The sequence below is a fragment of the Delphinapterus leucas genome, chromosome 3 (assembly GCF_059928025.1).
Source record: "Delphinapterus leucas isolate spDelLeu-1000000601 "Yukka" chromosome 3, BTC_Dleu_Yukka2, whole genome shotgun sequence".
In the NCBI taxonomy this organism is placed as follows: domain Eukaryota; kingdom Metazoa; phylum Chordata; class Mammalia; order Artiodactyla; family Monodontidae; genus Delphinapterus; species Delphinapterus leucas.
In genome coordinates this window covers 78,424,395-78,451,199 of record NC_143131.1, presented here as the reverse complement: position 1 = coordinate 78,451,199, position 26,805 = coordinate 78,424,395, and the positions used below count along the sequence as shown (strand labels likewise).

At 37.1% G+C, this 26,805-nt stretch overlaps 1 protein-coding gene across 1 annotated transcript in view; it reads right to left on the bottom strand.

Annotated features, from left to right (window-relative positions):
* ARSK (arylsulfatase family member K) overlaps positions 1–26,805 on the bottom strand; it is a 44,012-nt gene that overhangs the window by 3,818 nt on the left and 13,389 nt on the right. Inside the window, exons 3-7 of the mRNA XM_022592683.3 lie at positions 25,617–25,776; positions 14,997–15,279; positions 11,722–11,893; positions 9,559–9,783; positions 595–819 (exon numbers count right to left, since the gene is read on the bottom strand). Coding sequence (XP_022448391.3) covers positions 595–819; positions 9,559–9,783; positions 11,722–11,893; positions 14,997–15,279; positions 25,617–25,776 — 1,065 coding nt within the window. The remainder of the gene's footprint in view (positions 1–594; positions 820–9,558; positions 9,784–11,721; positions 11,894–14,996; positions 15,280–25,616; positions 25,777–26,805) is intronic.

Genomic DNA, 26,805 nt, shown 5'->3' with positions numbered 1-26,805 from the left:
ATAATGCTGCTTAAAAACAAATTCAGAGTAGTGAATCTAGCAGGCTTTTGTAGGGTGGAAGGAGCATGGATTTTGGAGTCAAACCTGGGTTGAAATCCCAGTTCTGCCACTTCTGAGCTGTGAGACCTTGTGCAGGTATCTGAACGCTAGTCTCTGAACTCTAGTCTTCTCTATAAAATAAAGATGATAGTAACGTCTTGTAGGGATGGGGTGAACATTAACTAATAAATGTAGAATGTCAGGCTCCATAAGAGAGCAGTTAATTTTCCAGAACAACTGAATCCAAGGTACAATAAGAGGGTGTTGACTACTGATTGGGACCGATAACCATGAGTATTGGAAGACACCTTGATCAGAGAAAACAATGGTGGCAATCTTGAGACCCAGATCAAAAGCCTCAGGGCACTTGCTTTGGAATTCGGATGCTGATTTGCAAAGAAGCTGCTCCTCACTAGGGCAACCTTTTGTAAACTGGCCTAGCATGAGAAACTGCAGACATTTATTTAGATGGATTACTGGCTCCCTTGAGCAAATGCTGTGTAGGTCAACTCATTACACATAATCTATACTTAAAAAATATATCAACAAATTTACCAAAGAGTTGAGGCAATACTGAAGCACCATCAGAGTAGGCTATATACTTCCATTGGTTAGTTCGAAGCATGTAGGCGGAAGCATTTACATTGCATCCATGGAATTCACTCAGAATCCAGGGCGGATGTAGGTTTTTGAATTTTCGTTCATTCTTAAACATTTCTGATGACAATGGCAGCAGAGAGTATCCACTCAGGTTCTGAGGCAGAGGAATTCCAGCAATATCTAAATAACACAGTATTTTAAAATAACTCATTCTTTCATTAGTTGAACATTCATAAATGACATCATTAAAGGTCGCAGAGACTAGAGGCTGTATATGGATTTTTGTAAACAGACTGCCTAGATCCAAATGCTTATTACTTCACTAGAATTGTGACCTTGGGCATGTTATTAACCATTCTGAACCTCAGTTTTGTCATTTGTAAAAGGGGAATAATAATAATGCCTGAATTTCATAGGTTTATTTTAGGTTTAAATATGAAAATTTATGTAAAATTCTGAGAACAGTGTCTGACACATAGGAAACCCTCAACAAATATTAGTTAATATCATAAGTACTGTATTTCCAAATGATGGAATGATCACAGGTGTTTTTCAAATTGGTCCCACAGGACATTAACAAGACCTATACGAGAAAGGAGTCTAGTAGTTACATATGTTTGCAAACAGTGGTTAAAATTAAATAAATTTATTGATGATGTGTATCATAAACCTTCAAGGGTGGTATGTAGTACGCCATCTGTCCCAAAGTTACTTGATGACAGAACATCTTTTTACCCCGAAGTAGCATCTTGAGGAACTAGTATTTTGCAGAACATACATTGGGAAATCCTGGATTATACTGCTTTAGAGAAAAATAATCTATTTTTTCCTTATCAAATATAGACATAGAAAACAATAGCATGAGAAATGTTTAACGTCAAAGAAAGGTTGTATTTTAAAAAATTGCTTTTAAGGTATTTGTTTGGAACTCAAACTATCTTTTTCCTATAGAAAAATTATCAATCATTGAGAATTCCCTGGTGGTCCAGTGGTTAGGACTCTGTGCTTTCACTGCCATGGGCCCGGTTCAATCCCTGGTCAGGGAACTAAGATCCCGCAAGCCGCGAAAAAAAAATTACCGTTAATTATGGCTGGGTCCTTGCGATAGTTCCGAAAGGAATCTGTAGTTGCCTCCCCTGCAGCTTTTCTGGTTTCAATGTTCCATGTTTTTAGAAACATTAATTTAGAAATAATTAAGTATTTCCAATAAAAAATAGAATGTAATATATCTGCAATGCTAGAAATTAAAATTGAATAAGAAAATTAATTTAACTTGACTGTACATATTTGAGGAAAAACAAATGAATTAAAAGACAATAAGGAAAAAAAGACAATAAGGAAGTAGACAAAGACCTCTATAAATGTTCTGAAGGTACTTGTTTTACATATAACTTAATTAAAAAATTTGTATCTTCCATTTCCTTGGAAGGAGCATATTACAAGTACTAATCTTCTGCCAACCAATCATCATCAGGGACTTTTTTGAGAAAGAGTGAAAGAACAAGTGAAGGAAGGAAGGAAAGAAAGAGAAGTATTTCAGAGATAACTGGTTAAAAACAGAAGAAGGAGGAGCAAAGATGTTAAAGAGGATGTGCATGAGAGAAAAAGATGGCCCAAGACGAAACTAATTGAGCTACAAGACAGTAGGCTACTTTCTGTAAGGAGAGAAAGTAGCCAGGGAATAGGCTGGGTCGGGCTGGTCTGTGTGTCAGCCGTCATGGGGCACCACTGCGAGGCAGAGGAAGGGACAGAAGAGGGCTTTGAAGATGGCTGGGAAGCAGGGACCAACTGGCAGATACCCATGACTGGGAAGTTCCTGTATTCAGCAGTTTAATCACCTTTAATACTTAGAAATACCTTATTTCAGATCTGTTCTTAGCCTAATTTTCCTAAAGAAGCTTGTTAGACTAAGAAAATTTAAATAATTCTGCTATGTTTATATGAGAAGTCAGTATTAAACTAGGATGAGTCCATTTAAGTATTAATTTTTTTTACTCAAAAAAAACCCAAAACCCCAGCATCTAACAAACTAGGTGCTGTTCCAGGTGTAGGGCAACAACAGTGAACGAAGCAGATAAGCTCTCTCAGACGCTTGGAGCTTACCTTCTAATGTGGGGAGACAGACAAATATGTCAGATGGTGATAAGTGAGGTGAAGAAAAATAAAGCAGGATCAGGGGAATAGAGAACGATGGCAGGTATGTGTTTATGTGCTGTGTTATATAGTGTGGTCAGGGAAGGCGTCTCTGATGAGGTGACATAGACAGAGACCTGAGAAAGGGCTAGATGAGCTCAATAGATATCTGCATGGGGAGGAAGGGCATTCTCCCAGGGAATAGCAACTGTAAACACCCTGAGGCAGGAAGCTGCTTCATTCCGTTCCCCAAAGGCAAAGGAGTCCAGCATGGCTGGAGCAGAGTAAGTGAGAGGTAAAATTCTACAAGATGTGTTAGATAGGGGAGGCGATCATGTTGGACTCCCAGGCCCAATTAGAGATTCTCGATTTTACTCTAAGTGATTTTGAGCAGAATCGTGACATGTTTGACAGTAACTACTGTATGGTGAATTGACTAAAAGTGAGTACGGGCAGAAGGAAAGAATTAGGAAGCTATTGCAGTTCAGGCAAGTGATAATGTGACTTGTTTCCTGTCTAGGATCAGTAGAATAATACACCTGTGTAAATTGATGTTGAAGAATAAAATCCTTGTCAAATATCCACAGTATTTAATAAATATGTATTTAATCTTTATTAATTTTTCTGTGCTTTGGGAAACTGTGTGTTCATTTTTCATATGTTTATCAGTTATTTCCTTAAAAGCACTTCAGCTTAAACTGCTTTTCAGAAAGCTCTTTGATCTTTGTTTAAAACCATTTTTCATATTTTTTTCTTCTGGAAAATCTATCGTTAGAATTCCGTGTTAAGGAAGTTTCATCATTCTTGGCAGTAGAAGCAAATATTAGTAGTAACTGCATGATTCTTAATAAAGTGACTTAAATTTAAAACAGTAATCAAATGGGTAAAAATGCAGACCTGGATATTTGTGATGGTCTCCTGAAGAAAGATAAGCTTATATTTCTTCCCAAGTGTATGGGTAGATAAGGGATTAGCCTGGTATGGCAATGATGCAAGCTATGTACATTTTTTAGGGCATACCTAAGAAGAATAAAAAATATTAATGGCAATAATATCTAACATTTAATTGTTTACCATGTTCCAGTCATTGTTCTAAGCTATGGAATAGCCACTATTATTTCTATTTTATTGATAAGAAAACTGAAGACCAGAGATGTTAAGTTACTGGCCCAAGGGTATACAGTTGGTAAATACTGGAGGAGGATTTGAATTTAGGCAGTCTTGACTCCAGGATGTCTGGACTCTTCAATACTGCTCCTCAAGTTTTGCCTTACTGTAGTTATTCAACTTCCCAATATTTTTCAGCCAATAAAAACAAAATAGTCTATGTAGAATGACCCTCCCAACCCTCCACTAAGATCCTGTGATAAGGAGGGTTTTGCAATTTAAATCACTAGCAATGAAGCATTCTTTTAAACACAACTGCATTTTTATACAATTACATTTTCACAATTCAAAAAAATTCTGGATTTATCCTTTATGTGAAAAGAAGTTAGGTGTTTTACAAAAAAGGCCAACTATTAATGAAAAAAATTCAGCTGAAAATAAGAAGTTTAAAAGAGAAAGTCCAAACAATTTTAATTTAAAAATGAGATTACCTTTATTTCTAACTGAGCTAAAGGATGTTGATACTAGATTATTAGAGAAGAAAATATTTTGGGGAGTAATTTTTTTAAAATTTATTTTATTGAAGTATAGTTGATTAATAGTGTTGTGCTAATTCCTGCTGTACAGCAAAATGATTCATATATATATAATATATATATATAATATGTATATATACACACACACATTCTTTTTCATATTCTTTCCCATTATGGTTTATCACAGGTTGGGGAGCAATTTTTAAAGAATAATCTATGCAATAATGATATCAACTTTAATAGTATAAAGAATTCCTATTCATAAAATGGCACTCTTCTGCCAGTACTAGAAAATGATAATGTGATAGGACCTACAAAGATACATAGACTAAGAATACTCTTCCTACTTTATCATAAAATATCATTTTATAGAAAATAATCACTTTTCTAAAATACCTTTAAAAACTATTTGTAAATTCAGACCTTTTTATAAATGCATTATACCATCTTAAATTTCAACAAGCTCTTTATAGTAAGGTAGGTTTATTAAAACAGGAATCCCAGTTGGTTTTTCCTATTTAATATCTTTCTATTTGAGGTTTTTTGAATCACCATCTTTTATACATTTCTAAGGTCCATAGAATGGAAGGGAAGAGGAAGTCTGGCTTGAGGCTTTGATCTGAGAAATTTAATCCCATACTCTTGTGTATAAATTGGATCCATACAAAACAATACAGCTGTGGCTAAGGTAATAAAGGACCTTTGGAATTCTAAGAATAGATTATATTTTATATCTATTTTAAGCTCCTAGTTGGTTAGAAGAATCACAAAATAAGAAGTCCTTCATAGATACTTTATCAAAATCTATTTATTAAGCTTAGGAAAAATAGAATACACTGTCCCACAGGTCAAATTTTAGAGTTACTAATCACTACTAAAAGTATTGATAGCTTTAAACCCTTCTAGAAGTAAGTAATTTCATTTTACAAGGTTGAATTAAACATGAGATTAAACATAGACCATCAGAATTATCTTTGCCTTATTGATTGGTAAGGCTGTTCAACAAGGCAACAGACTCAGTTTATGCTAATCCTGGTGTAATTTTTTTTTTTTTTTTTTTTTTAGAGAAATATCTGGGAGTTTTTTTGTTTAAGTTTATTTATTTATTTATTTATTTATTTATTTATTTTTGGCCGCGTTGGGTCTTTGTTGCTATGCGCGGGCTTTCTCTAGTTGCGGCGAGCGGGAGCTACTCTTTGTTGCAGTATGCATGCTTCTCATTGTGGTGGCTTCTCTTGCTGCGGAGCACGGGCTCTAGACGCACGGGCTTCAGTAGTTGTGGCACGCAGGCTCAGTAGTTGTGGCTCGCGGGCTTAGTTGCTCCATGGCATGGGGGATCTTCCCGGACCAGGGCTCGAACCTGTGTCCCCTGCATTGGCAGGTGGATTCTTAACCCCTGAGCCACCAGGGAAGTCCCTGGTGTAATTGTTAATAGTATCCTTTTACTCTAAAAAATGTGCTGATCTGGTCAATAAATTAGATAGATATCTTATCTCAATAAACAACAAATCAAACCAAAACAAAAAAATTTTATACGGTTTTAGAGCTTACATTTTCTTTTCGATAATACATGGGAGCCATTTCCATGTATCATTTCACTTTTTAAAACAAAGTTGACTAATTTTTACCCAGTTCATTACTACTAGATATTCATACTGTTTCTAATTCTTTAATATAACATCATAATACAATAATATCCATGGAGATAAATCTTTTTGTATATCTACAGGTTAATTTCTAAAATTGGAATTTTCTAGGTCAAAATGTATGCATATTTCTAAGTAATTTGGAATGTAATGCCACATTTGCCTCCAGGAAATCTGTGCCAGTTTATACTCCCAACAGCAGAATATGAGAAGGCCTATTTCCAATATAAGCTTTTCTGCTGTTTAAAAATCTTTGCAAACTCTATGTGTGAAAGAAAAATGGTATCTTCTTATTTTAATATTTTTCAGACTACTGAGTTTGAATCTCTGAAAATATCTTGGCCATTTGTGTGTCTTCTGTTGTGAATTGCTTATTTATATATTTTGGTCAATTTGTTAATAGGGTATGTCTCTTTCTCTTATAGATTTGTGAGAGTTCTATTAATATTAACCCTTTATCACTTGTAAAAGGTTAATTTTAGATAAATAATGTTACAGTGCTGTTTCCTGGCTCCAGCATAAGGTTCTTGTTGAATCCCTCTTGCATCATTCTCTTTCTACCTTATCTCTGGTTAACATCTGGTTAATAGGATGTTTCAGTGGCTTTTTTTGTCTTTTTTTTGTGTGTGTGTGGTACGTGGGCCTCTCACTGTTGTGGCCTCTTCCGTTGCGGAGCACGGGCTCCGGACGCGCAGGCTCAGCGGCCATGGCTCACGGGCCCAGCCACTCAGCGGCATGTGGGATCTTCCCGGACCGGGGCACGAACCCGTGTCCCCTGCCTCGGCAGGCGGACTCTCAACCACTGCGCCACCAGGGAAGCCCCTGTTTCAGTGTTTTATATAAAGATCCATGCATAGATATTCTCTTCACTCTCCTCCACCAATCATATAAATGTAACTTTTCCCTTTTCATAATAAAAATGTTCATTATGAAACACATTAAGCCTTGGAATGTTAATTTCCAGTTTAGAACTGGAGAGACACTAATTTTTGGCTTTACTTACTTTAGTTGGGCAGGTCTAATCAACACATGATCAAAATGCTGTTAATAAAACATGTTCTGCTGGGAAATGTGACTCAGAAGGACTCTATTACCAAACATCAGTCAAAGATAAAAACAAAACAAAAAAAATCTATGTAGAACTATGAGTTTTAAAAAATTGTAATAATTGACAAATTATAGGAAAAAAATCTACAATTTCAGAGAACCTACATAATTTCCAGAAGAGTGGGGAAGGAATGCAAAGGGGTTTCTGGGAATGCTTTGTTTGGCTAAAGAAGTGCTAATTGTCAAGTAACATAAACTAGGCAGGGACAGGCAGGTTGTCCCTCTATGTGGATAAATGAAAATTCCCTCACTCCAAACAACTTTATTTAGTATTTTCTTATATAATCTGATATATACATTGTGAAATCTTCCAGTTTGCAGATGACTTTTAACTTTTATGATGTATGAAATGGCAAGTAATGATAATGGTGTATCAAGACTGCAGAGAAGAAAATTTGCATTATAGGCAAATATAAAACAATATTCAAAGAAAAATGATTTAAACAGTGCATATTAATCAACTAACATATAAAGTGACAGAATGAGTAGGAATAGACTAGAACTCACTGCAGACAGATACTGGATTATTTAGCTGCTACAGTCAAAAAGACAAACAAAATGCCAAATATCACTATGAAATATATTGAGGGAAAACTGAGATCATCCCAACCTTTAATAATCTTTTGCAGTTCTGATCAGTGTACCTCAAGAAAGCAGAACAAGGATAAAAAGATATGCAAATTTGGAAATGGGGTAGGGGAAGTTCTATAAGGAAAAACTAAGGGAGGAAACTAAAGAAATGCCACTGTAAAAGAAGCATATACTGATAAAGCTACAAAGGTGATAATAACAGACACTTAAAATATTTAAAAGAAGACACTTAAAATAAGAGAGACACTTAAAACACAATTGCACATACATTTCTTATAAAAACAGAAATGAGGTGAGGGGAGGGATAGTTAGGGAGTTTGGGATCAACACGTATACACTGCTATATTTTAAATGGATGACCAACAAGGACTTACTATATAGCACAGGGAACTCTGCTCAATATTCTATAATAATCTAAATGGGAAAAGAATTTGAAAAAGAATAGATACATTTATATGTATAACTGAATCACTTTGTTATACACGGGAAACTAACACAACATTGTTAATCAACTATACTCCAGTGTAAAATAAAAAGTTTAAAAAAAAAAGAAAAAAAAAACCCAGAAATGAGGAAAAGTAATAGGGATTGCCTGGAAATTGATAGAGCCAGAAAGTGGCAGAGACATGGCTGTGTGATAATTGCTTTGGGACAAAGGGGAACCAGCAAATGATGAGTAAGAAACTGAAGAGATTAAAAATATACATCAGGCAAAAGAACAACAAAGAAGTGTGCCCAAATATACAAGAGATGTGAAATAAAAGACAAAAGGAGGGCACTGATTTTTTTTTTTGGCCGCGCAGCTTGTGGGATCTTAGTTCCCCAACCAGGTATTGAACCTAGGTCCTCAGCAGTGAGAGCTCGGAGTCCTAACCACTGGACTGCCGGGGAATTCCAGGCACTGATTTAAATTAACTGTAAAGAAATTTAAGACCCTATAATAGTCTTTAGTTAAATGAAGGGAAAGAGTTTGTAGCAGAAAAAAGGAGATAAAAAGAACTTTCTTATTTCTTTAATTTCCAGATACATGTTTGTTTCGCATTTTGATATGAACATATTAAACACACATGTCTTATGCTGTGTTAACTTTTTCTTTCACCAAAATCTATTTATAAATTGATGGTACTTTTTGCAATTTATGGTGCCTTCAAACAGAGTATTTAGATGTTATTGAATTTAAATGTTACTGAATTTAAAGTACTCTTCTAAATTAGATAGAAACAGTTCTATATAACTTCTGAATTTACGATGGCTTTATTCTTGTATCTTTAACAAAAACTGCTAACTACCCATATCCAGATGTTGCTGTTCTAGACCTATGGTTATGCTAATAGACATTAGAAGCTAGTAAAATAAATAGTACAGAACAATCTAAATATTCTGGGGAGAAATATGTTCATAGCATCAACATTAAGGGACATTTGTAACATTGTAAAAAAATTAGTAGTTTCAAAGTGGATGGAATAATCCAGAAGGGAAATGCTTACATTTTAGGTAGGTGGTGGTAGAGAATCAAATGATGCACAAATCATATCTATAAAGTTATAGACCTGAATATCATATGTGGCTTACTTTATTGTCATATCCTGGTTGTGAGTCTTTTGAAGGAAAAATGACTAGAGTAAGTGAAGGCCAAAGGAACCTGAGAAATATTATCCTCATTTTTCAGATATGGATTTGACTCACAGTTAAATGAGCTGGTCAAGGGTTATGAACAAGTCCGCAGGGCCTCTGACTATTTTGCTTATTCATTTTCCAGCATTATTACAAATAAATATTTACATAATTGCATTACTTACCAAGCATAGTAGGGTAAATATCCACAAGAGAAACCACATTTGATACTTGTAGGTTGGTCTTAATTCCCGGTCCCATGATCAAGAGTGGGACATGGGCGCTAGCTTCGTACATACTCATTTTATAAAACTGACGATGTTCCATGGCCAGCTCTCCGTGGTCTGAGGTGTATATGACAATCGTTTTCTGAAGAAGATCTAACTGGTGAAGAGCCAAAATAATTTCACCTGTAATATAAGTCAAGGTAAATCTTAATTAGCTTTTAGCTCATGTTTTATTCTATCAAAATAAGTTCATAAGAACTCTACCCTCTAAGAGTTTGTCAGGATGCTTCTTAACATCAGAATGTTATCTACTGTTCTTTTTTTTTTTTTTTTATAAATTTACGTATTTATTTAGGCTGCGTTGGGTCTTTGTCACTGTGCGTGGGCTTTCTCTAGTTGCGGCGAGAGGGGGCTACTCTTTGTTGCGGTGCGCGGGCTTCTTATTGTGGAGGCTTCTCTTCTTGCGGAGCACTGGCTCTAGGCACGCAGGCTCAGTAGCTGTGGCTCGGGGCTCTAGAGCGCAGGCTCAGTAGTTGTGGCGCCCGGACTTAGTTGCCCCACGGCGTGTGGGATCTTCCTGGATCAGGGCTCGAACCGTGTCCCCTGCATTGGCAGGCGGATTCTTAACCACCGAGCCACCAGGGAAGCCCTATCTACTGTTCTTAAGTAACTTATGCCAGAGTTCATGTGCCTGCTTCTCAGTGGATGGACTAGAGAGAGGAAGGAGAAAATACAATACCCATAGGATAAGTTTCTTTATTTGGAGATCATGCTGGCTTGCTTTCTATGTTTCTATCAGACAATGGGGGAAAACATTACCCCCAGTGACTCAAATGAGAAAGGAAGACAAGCCTGGATGTCAGCACTGTGCATGTCTCATGAAAGGACTGCTGTCACCGTCGACCCACAATTCCTGCCCAGCGGGAGGTGATAAAAGGGTCAGAACCCCTCCTCCTGCTACCCTTTCTCTCAAATTCCCAGTCACCAGATCAAGATCATGCCCATGAAGTTGGCTGAGTGTTATGGAAATCCTACCTTTGAAAAAGAGCTGGAAGCAGTACAGATGGTATATGAATGTGATTTGGCATATTCTTGGGCAGTAAAATTTCTCTGACCACTCCCTCTCTCTAAGTGATGTGAAACTTCCTCCTCATTGCAATTAAGAGAACACAGTAAGGCATAGTCCAGAGAGAAGCATCATCTCTACTTTGGCAGTTTCTGAATCTGGCCTATAGGAGTCTGTATTATTAAAAAAAAAAAACAAAAAAAAACCCCCCACAAAACCCACAGGTGATTCTGAGGTCCAGTCAGATTTGAGACCCACAGCTCATGAGTTATTTACGGAGTTCAGACCATCAGGGCATCAGGGTCTTTCAGCTGGACAACTGTAATTGCTTCCTAATTAGTTTTCGTGCCTCCACTCCTCTTTCCCCTTCATAATATCCCTTGTACCACTCTGGTGGCTATCTTTCTAAAATAGCTGATCATGTCACACCCCAGCTTAAAACTTTCCCACAGCTTCCCATTGTCTAATTCTTGAGCAAGTTCAGCACCTTCAGCTACCCCCTAGACCTTTACCTTTCACAATCCTGGATCCAATTCTGGATCAATGTACATGAGGAAACTGATTTCAGCTTTAGTTAAGCCTTGCTCTAAATGGCCTACGGAGAATGGATTTGTTTTACACTTATTACGTGTCTGGGAGAAGTCAAAAGGTTCTACATCTCATCTGTTTCATCTCCTAGAACCCAAGATGCCTTATAATTAACTGTGTTTGGCTGAATACTGATTCCTGATTAAATCCAGCAAAACGTTTCATTTCCAACAGATGATAGTTTTCTGTGACCTTTTATATATATATATATGAACAAATCTAAGTATCTATTAATTTATGAATAATTAAGATATAAAAGACTTTTATTCTACTATTAATAATGCAAATTATCCAATTTTTATATGTGTCAGGAACCTTATAATTCTAAGTCTGAAGTATCTCAGCAACTGTTGCAATAAATTTTCTGAGGATGTTCATACAAGTCACCAACCAGCATAATTTGTTTGTTTGTTGGAAAAATATTTTACTTTTTCCTCATGTGACTGCTTTTTAATTATACCACTTACCAAGCATAGCATCTGTCTCAGCACACATAGCGTAATAAAATGCTCTAATATCCTTAATTTCTTTTTCTGTAAACTTCCCAGTGCAGTTTTTGGTATAAGAAGAGTAATAATCTATAGGGTGCATTTCTGACAGAGGTGACCACTTTGGGATTTTGATGGCATCATAAGACACCTAAAAAGGGGAGAAAAACAAAGTTGTAATATTCCTCCCTTCCAACAAGAATATATGGTAAACTAGACAAAGTTTAATTACTTAGGTTAGTAGAAAAGCATGGTTGTGAATTATGTAAAGAAAATAGTAAATCAAATACATAAATTAGGAACAGATTTTTAGTATTCTCAGTAACAACAAAAGGTATATATCAATATCTGTATATATAGTAAGACAGTTGTGAAATTATTTTAAAGATTATATATGTCAATAAAAAGCATGAGCTATATTAGACAGTATTCTAATCCATAAGTATCTAATCACTTTAATATAGTTGTGTGATCAATTCAGAACTTCAGAATCAGTAACCTAAGAATCTAGACTCCTTTTTCCCAGTAGTTCACTAGTAAAAATGCCAACATCTAGTGAGATAGCCAAATGTTTGTTAAGAACAAATACAACTTTTTAATACATATAAATGCTTACAGTTTTGGTGAAAACCATTAAGACTAGACTTAAGTCATACATATCTTCCAGTCATGTAGCTTTAATAAACTCAAATATCTACTTAAATTATTTGACTCATTTCATTAGGCTAGTACTGACTCCTGACAAGTTTTTTAAGATAGAGCCAGTTGGAACTTTTAATTTAATTTATTTATATTTAAAAATTTTTATTGGAGTATAGTTGATTTACAATGTTGTTAGTTTCTGCTGTACAGCAAAATGAATCAGTTATACATATATACACTCTTTTTTTAGATTTTTTTTCCATATAGGCCATTACTGAGTACTGAGTAGAGTTCCCTATGCTATACTGTAGGTCCTTATTAGTTATCTATTTTATATACAGTAGTGTGTAGATGCCAATCCCCATCTCCCAATTTATCCCTCCCCCACTTACCCCCTGGTAACCATAAGTTTGTTTTCTATATCTGCGACTCTACTTCTGTTTTGTAAATAAGGAACTTTTTAAGAAGACATGAAGTATCTAAAACTTCGACACTGTTTCCTTTAAAGTAGGGTGCACTACATAGTGTTTCTGGATAGAGGTTTTAAAGTAACTTAAATTTGATTTAAGGTGACAGACTTCAAAGCACAGGCAGTCCTCGCTTTACATGGTTCAGGTATGCACGGATATCAGTTACCACAGCTTAGTTAAATAGCACCAGTTCCCCAACAACAGGGTTCAAATTTTAACCAAAATTTCAGAAATGGAGACCTGATTGAAATAAAAATGTGTTTATATGGGGTTTGTTAGGACTGAAGCCCAAGAGACATGGATTCAAGAAGCACTTTGCAGTGTTCCATAGGACTATACAACGGGAGAGGCTTATAAAGGCAAAAAGCTGCAAGGCCACAGTTAGTTACATGAGTTGTTTATCAAGAATTATAATTGGAGTTGATGAGAAGTAAGGAGGCTTAGGTTGTTTGGGGTCTGAAATGTTTGCATAGTTACAAGGGGAGACCTTGAGACCTGAGACCATAAGGCTGCAGCTGGCAGGTGTTGTTCTGAATACAGCTGGTGGTGTCCCTGGGCCTGGTACAGTTCAAAGAAAGTTCAAGTTTTCAGTGGTGCAGAGACGTGTCTGAAACCAGATCCTCAATGGCTGCTCGACTCCAGTTTGTATGCGTGACTCTGACTGCTCTATTATCATATAAATTTGTCATCATTACCCAGGTATATTAACTGCGAGTTATTGCATAAAGTACAAACTTTCACATTCATATGCTGCTAGTTCTTTAGTCTCTACATCACCATGTAGATTATATATGTGTATCACAGTCAGTGATTGTCATTTCTTTCAAAGTTTGTCTGTGTTTGATCACTGCACATCTTTTATTTAGTACATAAACAGACTGCAAAGGTGTGTAGGTATGCTGCCTCCTTGTCTCCCAGTGATAAATCCATGTGATATAAAAATGGATACTCAAAAGAGGAAATTGATCAACAAAGATGAACATACAGTTAAGAAATAAAAAGTGATAACACTGCAAGTAAAATTTGAATCAAAAAAAATTTTAAGGATTTTTTTGATGTGGACCATTTTAAAAGTCTTTATTGAATTTGTTATTATACTGCTTCTGTTTTATGTTTTGGTTTTTTGGCCGCAAGGCATGTGGGATCTTAGCTCCCTGACCAGGGATCAAACCTGCACGCCCTGCATTGGAATGCGAAGTCTTGACCACTGGACCACCAGGGAAGTCCCTGAATCAAATGTTAACTGGAGTTATAGAAGAAATAGCTGACCTGGGAATGCTGACACTGCCACCATTTGATACACTCAAGATATATAGCCAGAGGAACTTAGTGAAAACATAGATATAAGTAAGGAAGGTCGTTATGAAGAAAAAGATGAACATGTCCTAGAGGAAGTGACACTAGCAAAAATCTTCACATTATAGGAACTCTCAGGAATATATTATGACATTGAAAGTGCAAAGGGTAAAATGTTGGAAGGTGATCCAAATTTAGAAAGGAATATGACAATTTCTTGAGACATAGAGAAGATGCTCTGTATCTTAAGTTACACAATGAGAAGGCAAGCACTGTTCAAACTATTCTTGATTCTTTTTTTTTACAAAAAAATCAAAACACTTTAATTCTTAATGTTTCTAGTGTTTTCAATTACAGTGCATTAAATAAACATTAGTTTTACTATTTTGTCATTTCCCTATACGTTTATAACCCAAAAGAAGAGTTTTTAATGTTTTGACAAATGTTTTTAGAGTTCTAGAAAAACGGTCATTTTCCCAATTGATTACTGAGATCTCTTTATACAGTTTCAGCTTGCACAGTCATTTTTACGCTCCTGAAGCATGCAAAGTGAGGACTGCCTGGACTCCTAAGAGAGTATCTTTTAGTTTAGTTTTTTTTTAAATAGACATATTATATGCAAATGTATTCAACTTAGAAGTAGGTTCTGAGTTTTAACACATTATATTTTTGTAAAATTGTCCCTTTAGTTTCTGTCAACCAGTTATTGGTCAAGTTTGATTTAACGTGACTATGCAATTTTCAAATTTTTCTTTAAAAATGATAATAAAAGAAACAGTGAGCAAACACCAATAATATACAGATAAAATGTTAGCTTTTACCTCTGAGCCCACACAGTATACCTACTTTTTTAAGCCAATAAAGAGATGTGTGAAATGTTGAAGATCCAAAATTTTCTCCTGAAGATGGTGAAGGATATGGGTGTGGCAAATTTAATCCCAAGTACAGAACAAATGGTTGAGTGTAATTAATTGCTTCCTTTCTTAACCAATTTACTGCTCTATCTGTATTCTTCCAGTCCCCTTCCATCACTCTTACTTTAGTCTTTTTAGGGACAAGACTAACCATAGGCCGGCCTTCTTGTCTGAGTAAGAAAGCAACATCTCTTGTCCAGGCTTCCACACGATTGCTGAGGGGGCAAAAAGACAGGTCTACTGTAAGGTATTTTAGAAGTTTTAAAAACTGACTAAGCATAAATAAAAGAGAGCAATATGGAAAACAATTTTTAGACTCAGTCATGTAAATGTTCAGACTGACTATACTAGATCTTATTAAGGTACTGAGCATTGCAAATTCAAAAACCAAGAAAAAAAATAACAAGAATCAAATATTCACCTATGTGTTCTTTAAAACTAAGACATTATTTACAAAGGTTACTTTTTTCTTGTAATAAAATATTTAGTAAAATAAATATTTCAAATTCCTAGTATTTCCTTTGAATTTTTTTAGCATTTTGTCTTTTTTTCTGTCAGAATAAGAGAGAGTATTTCTAACCAAAGCTACAATAATTTCCTCCTATCACTGTCTTTATATTTAGAAAAATCTTACCTCCCATGTGTACCTTATGTGTTTCTGAAGTCTCAGGTTTTACATTGTTTTCAGCTATATCTTTTCTCATTATAAGAACAATTTTGACTATGATTTAAGCTAAGCTAATGGTGATGCAAATTTCTAGATGTATTTTCTTTAGCTGGTAATTTAAAAGCTAAATGATTTGATCAATTAAATTTCTCTAAATATTTTATCTAACTGCTTCAGAAGTATGTAGTAGTACCACTACTTTTTCCTCAATAATGTATGTATTTTTTTAACATCTTTATTGGAGTATAATTGCTTTACAATGTTGTGTTAGTTTCTGATGTATAACAAAGTGAATCAGCTATACATATACATATATCCCCATATTATGTAAGTATTTTTAGTTGGCATAATTGTTTAGGAAGAACTCTTGGGCATTTCTGAGAAGCCTGTTTTTGTGTTTTGGTTGAGGCAAACACCTCTGAAGTGCCCTATCAATTAAGAAAAGAGCTTAAAAAATTCATATACCCACGTGAAAATAAAGACTATTTTATATTAAAACATAATACTCCATATAAGGGAAGTTTCAAACCACACAAAATGACTAATGGCTTATAGATGAACTAAGTAGAACTTTTATCTGAAGACAGGTAAATAAATTTAAGCAACCATAATAAAAATATAATTTTTCATAGTTGATATTCAATATATTTTGATAAAAACAATGAAAACTAGAATCTCAGCAGAATTGCATCTAACAGATTTTAATTAATTCTATCTAACAAATAGAAAATCCTAAAATCGTAAGTTTTGTAAAATTTATCATACTACCAAACAATGTAAATTTTGCTTAAGTCACTGCTGAATGAGAGAACTGCATGTGGCTATTATCGGAGCTACTGCAGAGGAGTGAGATGCTAGGGGTTTATCACACCAGCAGTACTTGCGGTAGAGCTCTAGGATTTTGTGATAAGCAGAAATAGGTTACTGAGATTCACACAGGATGTTTAGGAACCAAAGTGCTTTCTTTTCAACAAAGAAGTGTTACGTGGGAAAATATGGCTGAGAAATTATTGCAGGAAGCAAGAAAATTACAAGAAAGCTTGTAATACAACCTAACTAGTTGTCCGGTGTGATATTGTGATTTATAATAAAAAAATATACATTTGGTCTTCTTCCCTGATTCTGGTCCAGAGTTCCTAAAATCCTCAGATTTTCTAAGTGAAAGACACAAAGGTGTCTTTTGTTATGTTAATGAGGTTACTTTTGGGCTGGTTGCCAGAACCAAAGGAGAGATTAGAGGGCTGAAACTTTTAGTCCCACCCCACTGATCTCCGGGGAAGGAGGAGGCTGGAGAGGGAATGGAAATTGAGTTCAATTACCAGTGGTCAATGATTTAATCAATCATGCCTGCGTAATGAAGCCTCTATAAAACCCAGAAAAGGAGCGGACTGGGGAGGGGTGAGAGAGTGGCACCACCTTAGGTGAGGGTATGGAAGCATCATGCCCTTTCCCCATGCATCTCTTCCATTTGGCTGTTCCTGAGTTATAGCCTTTTATAATAAACTGGTAGTCTAGTAAGTGAAATGTTTCACCGAGTTCTGTGAGCCACTCTAGCAAATTAATTGAACCCAAGGAAGAGGTCATGGGACCCTCTGATTTTATAGCTGGTCAGTCAGGATCATAGGTGACAACCTGGACTTGTGATTTGCATCTGAAGTGGGGGAGTGAGGGCAGTCTTGTAGGACTGGGCCCTTAACCTGTGGAGTTCAGTTGAATTGAAGGACATCCACTTGGTGTCCAGAGAGTTGGTAGTGTGTGGAAACCACCCCCACACAATGGAATTGGGTGCAGAAACCCTAATTGGTGATCAGAGCCTTTACTAGGCTTTGGATTAACTCAAGTATAGACTATTGTTCTGACTGTGCTAACCAAACTACTCAGTTCACCTTACAGTGCAGTCATGAGTGAGTCTAGAACATCTCAAGGAAAGATCTTGCCTTGAAAGATGGCTATATTGAAACCAGATTACCATCTTTTTTTTTTTTTTTTTTTTTTTTTTTTTTGCGGTACGCGGGCCTCTCACTGCTGCGGCCTCTCCTGTTGCAGAGCACAGGCTCCGGACGCGCAGGCTCAGGGGCCATGGCTCACGGTCCCCGCTGCTCCGCGGCATATGGGATCTTCCCGGACCGGGGCACGAACCCGTGTCCCCTGCATCTGCAGGCGGACTCCCAACCACTGCGCCCCCAGGGAAGCCCCAGATTACCATCTTTTGCCACAGCAATGAGTAAGTGTGATTTCATTTAATCTTTCTGGCAAGGTTATGCCCCTTTCCTTTCTTTGCTTTTTTTTTTTTTTAATTCTTTGTTTCTGAGATTCTTTTAGCCCAGGTTGGTTCCCTTAAGGGTAAAAAGGCTCAAATCAACTTAATTTTGGCCTGGTCTTACCATTATGGCTAATTTCAAACTTAGTTTCACTTTTGCCCTCTCACTAAATAACATGTGATTTACCCTTCTTTCTTAGTGGCATCTTCTTTTGTCTATTCCTGAGCGTGTGGGCTTTTGGCATGATTGCTATAACTGCTGGTAGTGAAGTAGAGTATAACAAATGCTTTCGGCATTACTGGGGCAGCAGAGACAGGATTATGGTTGAAGGTAAAAGTGCCTCTCATAATATTCCCTTTTAACTCTTTCTGGCTATTCCAAGAATCTTGAGTAAGCTAGCTGATCAAGAGGGTAATACTTTGATTAGCTGACCCATGTTCAAGCATTGTGCCTAAGTGTAAAATTAAAATTTACTTCGTTATAACTCAAAAACATTTAGCACTTTTTAGATATTCAATACATATTAATAGTTATAATCACTGATGATTCTCTCTTCTACTCTTACTACTCCCTGGGCCAACCCAGTCCACCTGGGCCATTGTTAAGTGTATGTAGTATAAGCAGTAGGTGCTCCAGGAGCTGCAATTCTCAGCTCAAAGTCCCTTTTCCCAGCCCAGATTTCTCCTGGCCAGTAACACTAGTGAGGAAAATAGGGAAAGAGAATGTGAATATGCAACTTCATAGTCGATGACAATTACTGTGACAGAAAGATAACTTAAAATTATAATTCTCTCTACTAAACAACCAATGTCTCCATCCCAGGCTGCGGACGCGCAGGCTCAGCGGCCATGGCCCACGGGGCCCAGCTGCCGCGCGGCATGTGGGATCTTCCCAGACCGGGGCACGAACCCGTGTCCCCTGCATCGGCAGGCAGACTCTCAACCACTGTGCCACCAGGGAAGCCCTCCACCCCTCTTTAACCAGGTCAAACTGTTGCACCAGGAAACATTATCTTTTGACCATGTGCTTAGACCTACTTTGTATTACTGTTCAGTGTTGTCTTCCCCTACCCACTACCCACCATTACTTGCTATATAACCTCCTCCACATATAACCTTTCTAATTAGTTGGTCACAGGGGTATTTTGAATAAATTTCTTTCCATTCCATTTCTATGTACTTTGTCTGAAATATTAAGAGTACGGTTTCAATCAGGACAATAAACAAGGGCTTGTGTTAATGGGGAGGAACCAAAACTACCTGTGGTTTAGATACTTTGATTCATTGGCTCCTCTCATTATAAATTTACCCTGTTACTTGCAAATAGACACAAACATACACTGTATAGTTTCCTATATGCCAGCATTTCTCAAAGTGTGGCTCAGGGATCTCTGGGAGGTACCCGAGAGGCTTTCAGGAGGTCCACAAGGTCAAAACTATTGTCATAAAGATAGTAAGACATCATTTTTTGACTTTTTCACTCTCATGCTCTCATGAGTGTACAGTGGTGGAGACCACTGTAACGAAGCCTCAGGTGGGAGTTTGGATGTGGAGTACACCTATCTCAAAGGAAATTGTTCTCTATAAACTTAGGCTTCAATGTGTCATTTTGTGCATATATACTAAGTGCCCCTCCTAAGTGGTCCAAGGTTTACTTTACCTCTTTGTAGAAATGTAAGAGAGGCTTCTCTTCTCAAAGGGACACAAAAGTAACCACATGTTTCTGATAAAGGCATTCACAATTGGCTATACCTTGTCTTACCTCTCTCTGAGGTCCAGTTCCTTATATCTTTGCTATTTCAAGCAGCATCAGCATCACCTGAGAGCTTGTTAAATATGCAGAATCTAGAGCCCCATCCCAGACCCACTGAATTGGGAAGGGCATTTAACAAGACGCCCAGGTGATCTGCATGCATGTTACATTTTGAGATGCACCACTCCACATAACAGTGTAAGAATTTTTATGCAAAAAAGCCTCAATTTTTAGAGAAGATCATTAAAATAGCTTCCACAGTAGCCCATGAATAGGAGAATTATTCTACCTTGGATCGATTCCAGAAAATGAGGTGATGGCTAAATGCACTATCCAGCAATCAGCAATTTTATTCTTTTTAAAAGCAAAATCTCCTCCTAATATAAATGGCATATAAAACTAACATATTAGCAACTAATTATTGCATAAATTTGTATCTATGCCATTGCTTTGTGGGTTTTCTGTGCCAATGTGCCAAACTCCACTGCTGCAGTATTGGAGACAATCAGCTCACAGGTAGCACCAGGTGAATTTACATAGGGACAATAACATTTGAAAAAGTATCATACATTAAAATTGATGAGAACATAACAGTTTTCTTTCAAAATGAATTAGGAGCGTCGACTTAAACCTTCAGCTTCCTAAGATTACTAAATAATTCAACTATCTCAGACTTTAAGAGTTATGTGCAAATGGATCCCTTTCACACAAAGAATCATTGTTCTCAATGGGACTTTAACAGCTAATGTGTCTCAGATAAGTCTCTTGCATGGAAAAATTACAGTTCTGAATCATGCCCTTGCAAATTTCACTATCGGCCTGATAAATTCGGTAAGAGAAAATGGAATCCATATTCATTCCCATTAAATGTTCTTTTCTCAAAGCTGAGAAACACACTGTTTTTTAAGGGACTCACAAGGCTGTCATCTATCCTTACATATATGATCACTCACAAAAAGTCTGTTTTAATTGAATGAATAACAATTGTTATTCATTCTGTGTCTTATATTTTATTATATATTTATTGTAAATATATTTATGCAATTATATATTATAAAATTATATAATAGTAAATAAATTTCAAACAAAAGGTTTGTTTTGCATGAGTGTGTGTGGGGGTACTCAGGGGTTTCATGGACTTCAGGTTATGAACTCCCATTTAGCCATTTCCTAGCCTGCTAGTGAATTCATCACTGTTGGAACATCAATATTTAAAACTTTGAGTTCTAGGTGACAGTGACTGTAGCCCTTAACAGAGTATTTGCTGAAGTTTGGTTTTAAATAAAGGCAGGCTTTTTGATTTAATTCAAGAAAGAGTTATTGAATGTCTACCATGTACAAGGCATTGTGCTAGGCTGAACTTGAGGTGACTCCCTTAGCTACCAAAATGATACTACTTCCTCATATGCACTCAGGCATAAACTCCTTCTACTACTATACTTTAAAAAATAAAGACCCATTTGCTACCTTGCGGAAAAAGCAATTGTGATGAAATAGTTTGGTTATGATTATAACTCTAATGGTTTAGATCACATTGACTTCTTTTACATCACATAAGGGGAAGATTCTTCTTACACTTTTAAAGTAATTTAATATATCAACTTAAGCAACTCTAACATTTAAAATTTTTTGTAAGCTTTTGCTTTTCAGTATTATACAGAAAATACAACCTGGAAAAAATGTCATTATATCTGAAAGATAAAGTGGGTGGATTATCCCCCAGTAAATCTTTCATTAGTAATTAACCAAACAGTCACTGCACTGAATATGTTACCATGTCCATAGCCCTTGCCGAAGAGGTGACCCAGATGACCACACTGTGTAGGATTTAACTCTTCTCCTATCCTGTCCACTGGCCAGGGGTGCGCACCCGACCTAGGGACCAGATCCTTGGGTCCTTAACCTGGTCAGTGATTATGATGGAGTCTGGGATGAAATATGTGTTGGGCCTATCATCCTTGTTTACAGAATTTGAATTTGGAAAGGAAAAACAGGTGACTGGCAATTACCTAGAATGCAGCTATAAGGTAGAGAACATCACTAAAAGGAGATGGAGTTTGAGTCAAAAAGCGTCATGCAGGTCAAAGTTCTAGTTGGAGATGATGTAGCTGAGAAAAGACCCAGAGAGGAGACAAACAACTCATAAATTATGTTAATGACAGAGAACCAGGATAAAGTTCTCCTAACTCCTGCAACTGAGGTCCTTAAAGTTGTATTAGAATCAGAATTATTGGGCTTCCCTGCTGGGGCAGTGGTTGGGAATCCACCTGCCAATGCAGGGGACACGGGTTTGAACCCTGGTCTGGGAAGATCCCACATGCCGCAGAGCATCTAGGCTCACAAGCCACAACTACTGAGCCTGTGCTCTAGAGCCCGCGAGCCACAACTACTGAAGCCCGTGCACCTAGAGCCCGTGCTCCGCAACAAGAGAAGCCACCACAGTGAGAGGCCCGTGCACCGCAACAAAGAGTAGCCCCCACTCGCTGCAATTACAGAAAGCCCACGCACAGCAACAAAGACCCAACACAGCCAAAAATAAAATAATTCCTTTTCACTGCATAATTAATCTTTTGGTAAATCTGCAAATTGTTCCTTTACCTACTAATAGATATTAAGTGTTCAATGTATGTTTCTGAATATATGACTCTACCAAGCCTACGAAGATACATAGTGACTTTTTGGAAATATTTTACCTTAAACCTAATGCAGTGCCTAGTATGTAGTAAGAGCCTAATAATGATAGACATCATTATTCTCTAGGTCACTTTGATCAAAGAAATTCATTTAAACTGGTTAACTTTCATGGTAATGGAGGTATGAATGACATGTGTGAATTATTTAAAATCTCTTAGGTAACTAAAACTTGGCAAGTTAGCTCAGTGAGTTACTGGACATGGTGCAACTAAGACAGCCAAGTCGTGGATATGACATGTTTTCCAAACCACTTGCCCTTGGTGGGGGGAGCGGGGAGAGGAGGCGGAATTTCCCTTTGTGCCTTTTTGTTTTTTTTAATCTTTATTGGAGTATAATTGCTTCACAATACTGTGTTAGTTTCTGTTGCACACCAAAGTGAAACAGTCATATGCATACACATGTCCCCATCTCCCCTCCCTCTTGAGCCTCCCTCCCATCCTTCCTATGCCACCCCTCTAGGTCATCTCAAAGCACTGAGTGGATCTCCCCGTGCTATGCTGCTGCTTCCCACCAGCCAACTATTTTACATTCGGTAGTGTATATATGTTAATGCTACTCTCACTTTGCCCCAGCTTCACCCTCCCACCCCACATCCTCAAGTCCATTCTCTATGTCTTACCTCTTTATTCCTGCTCTGCAACTAGGTTCATCAGCATTATTTTTTTTTTTTTAGATTCCATATATATGTGTTAGCATACGGTATTTGTTTTTCTCTTGCTGACTTACTTCACTCCGTATGACAGACTCTAGGTCCATCCACCTCACTACAAATAACTCAGTTTTGTTTCTTTTTATGGCTGAGTAATATTCCATTGTATATATATGCCAGATCTTCCTTATCCATTCATCTGTTGATGGACATTTAGGTTGGTTCCATGTCCTGGCTATTGTAAATAGTGCTGCAGTGCTTTGTGTGGGTTTTTTGTTTGTTTGTTTTTGTGGTACGTGGGCCTCTCACTGTTGTGGCCTCTCCTGTTGTCAAGCACAGGCTCCGGACGCGCAGGCTCAGCGGCCATGGCTCACGGGCCCAGCCACTCCATGGCACGTGGGATCCTCCTGGACCAGGGCACGAACCTGTGTCCCCTGCATCGGCAGGCAGACTCTCAACCACTGCGCCACTAGGGAAGCCCAGGAAGAATCTTTAGAGTCATCTAGAGTAAGCTCATTTGATGAAACTGGGATCCTGAGTAGATAAATAACTTGCCCTGGTCTTATAGTTGTTAGTAAGTGGCATTTTTTAAAAAAATAAATTTATTTTTATTTATTTATTATTTTTGGCTGTGTTGGGTCTTCGTTGCTGTGCACGGGCTTTCTCTAGTTGCAGTGAGCGGGGCTACTCTTTGTTGTGGTGCGCAGGCTTATTGCGGTGGCTTCTCTTGTTGTGGAGGCTCTAGAGCGCGCGGGCTTCAGTAGATGCAGCACGTGGGCTCAGTAGTTGTGGCTCACAGGCTTAGTTGCTCCGCGGCATGTGGGATCTTCCCGGAGCAGGGCTTGAACCCATGTCCCCTGCAATGGCAGGTGGATTCTTAACCACTGCACCACCAGGGAAGCCGGTAAGTGGCATCTTAATGAGTAGTACCACCAGCACTTGTTTAACAGTTGTCTGGAAGAAACAAGCGTGTAGCCCTTAAAGTTCCCAGTCTGGTGTAGTATAGTATATATGGTAAGGGACACACAGCTGGACTAGTGTCCTTAAACTGGTAAAAGAAGAAAGCATCATTTGATGTTGAAAAAAATACAGATGGAGAATTGTAGTAGTAAACTAAAGGGACTTGTAATTCTGGCTGAAAATATAAACAGGTTCAAAAATGGCTAATTTCAGTGGTAAAGGTAGCTCAAAGTTATAAAAACGTGTTTTGAGAGTCAGTCTATCAAAAACATTGAATGCATCTATTTGATATTGAGAGACCTTTTTTTTTCTGAGACCCATCTTTAAACTTGCACAGAAGAATCTGAAAGATAACGTACTGTAATTCATATAACCTTTGCAGACATGCTATTAACAGCAGCCTTGACCTATCTGTCAGTCAAATAACTATGTGGGTACATACAGCACTAATACAAATAGTCTTGATAGCTTATTTAAGCTTCCTAAGCTCAGGTGAGACAGTAAGTAAAGTGAAAATATGCTACAGTAATTATTATACTGAAAACCATCTTTGATTTCCCAAATATCAACGTTTAAGTGGCTCTTTTCCTTTTAACCCAGGTGAGATAGAATATCAATGTTTATCAAATAATAAGTTGTAACTTTTTATTCCATTCATTCATTCATTAAACAAATATTTAATTGTGTACCTACAACATACAGGCACTACGTTGGAAGTGGGAATAAAGTAGTGAGAAAGAGAAACAGGGTCTGTGCCCTCCAAGAATTATTATCCCACTGAGGAATAAAACTCAGATCATATTTTAACCATCTCGCACAGAGAGTGATAGTGATATGCAATACAAGGCATTCAACCTTAGATTCTTTTTATTATTGGACTGACTGAGAAAACAAAGAAAGAAAACAATTTCAAATAGGATAATATGAATAGTTGTATCTTACTTTGGATTAACCTTACTTTCCAAAAAAGTAGAAGGATTTTAAAGAGAAACTGGTGAAACTTTGTGAAATGAGCACATATTATTTCATTTAATGCTCACAACAAAGAAATTAAACTTCAGTTAGCTTAGATAATATTCCCAAGATTATACTACAAGTTAGTAGTAAACAGAGAAACTAGGATTCAAAAGTAGGCAATCTGATTCTATATCTCTACTCTTATTCCCTATGCTTAGTTGCCTAATTTTTGAGGACTGAGTAAAATGAAAGAAAAAAAAGTTACAATAGAATAAAGTTGGGGAGAACTGAAAAAAGCAAGTAGCAAGAAGATTACGGTCTTTAGAACAAATTGTAAAGTGAGTAATAAAGTAGCCGTTGTATAACTAAATCAAAATAAATCATGGACTAAACAATTTTATAGACCTTTAATGTTTAAGAAAAACAAAATTACTAGCATATAATTTCAATATTTTAAGAAGATTAAAGAAAGCTAAAGATTTAGCCAAATTAACACAATCTAGGGATTAAGAGATTTACATTCACCTTTGTGGAGAAAGAAGTCAAAAAGGGTACATGTATGTATTATAGCAGTGGTCTACCTGTTAGAATCGTTTTTATTTTATTTTTTACCTGATGGAGTGATGTCCTGAAATATAGTCCAGTTTTCCAAATTTTTGTGTTCGGTAGCCATGCTTCTCCATGACATCCATCCATGTTGTATAATTTGGATCTAAGCCCTTAAAGTTATTCCAAGATTCTGTTAAGTGAGTGAAGAGCCCACTCCACATTGCTGGGGGGAAGAAATGGGATCAGTGTAAATAAAGCTTAACAATTCGTTTTAATGATTAAGACAATTATACCGAGAGAAAAGAGACTGACTACTAGTTTAGAGCTTGTGCTCTGCAACAAGATTTATCTGCATTAAGTGTTTTACCTAACATTTTTGATTGTTACCTCGTTTTATCAAGGAGAAAACTGAAATGAATTACTATTTTCATTTTACAGGTGAGTCTCTAAGGCTTGCAGCAGCGGTCCCCAACCTTTTTGGCACCAAGGACCAGTTTCGTGGAAGACAATTTTTCTGCAGACTGGGGAGGGGGGGATGGTTTTGGGATGATTCAAGTGCATTACATTTATTGTGCACTTTATTTCTATTATTATTACATTGTAATATATAATGAAATAATTATACAACTCACCATAATGCAGAATCAGTGGGAACCGTGAGCTTGTTTTCACTTGCCATTCACTGATAGGGTTTTGATATGTCTTCAAGCAATTGATTTATTATGGTCTCTGTTTAGTCAAACCTCTCTGCTAATGATAATCTGCATTTGCAGCCACTCCCCAGCACTAGCATCACCGCCTCAGCTCCCCCTCAGATCATCAGGCATTAGATTCTCCTAAGGATTGCACAACCTAGACCCCTCACATGTGCAGTTCACAGTAGGGTTCACACTCCTTTGAGAATCTAATGCAGCTGCTGATCTGACAGGAGGTGGAGCGCAGGTGGTAATGCAAGCGATGTGGGGTGGCTGTAAATACAGATGAAGCTTCACTTGCTCATCCACCACTCACCTGCTGTGCAGCCCAATTCCTAACAGGTCACAGACCAGTACCGGTCTGTGGCCCGGGGGTTGGGGACCCCTGGCTTACAGGTTAAGTTGTTTAAGGTAAATAAATGGAATTAAATATAAAGCTTGTCTGACTTGAGTCATAAAAATAATCACTAAGTATTTGTTGGTTAATTTTCCAAGTTGGTCAAATGAAGTACAGATCTCATTTCCCAAAAATCCTCAAGGCTTTTCCCTATTTCTTG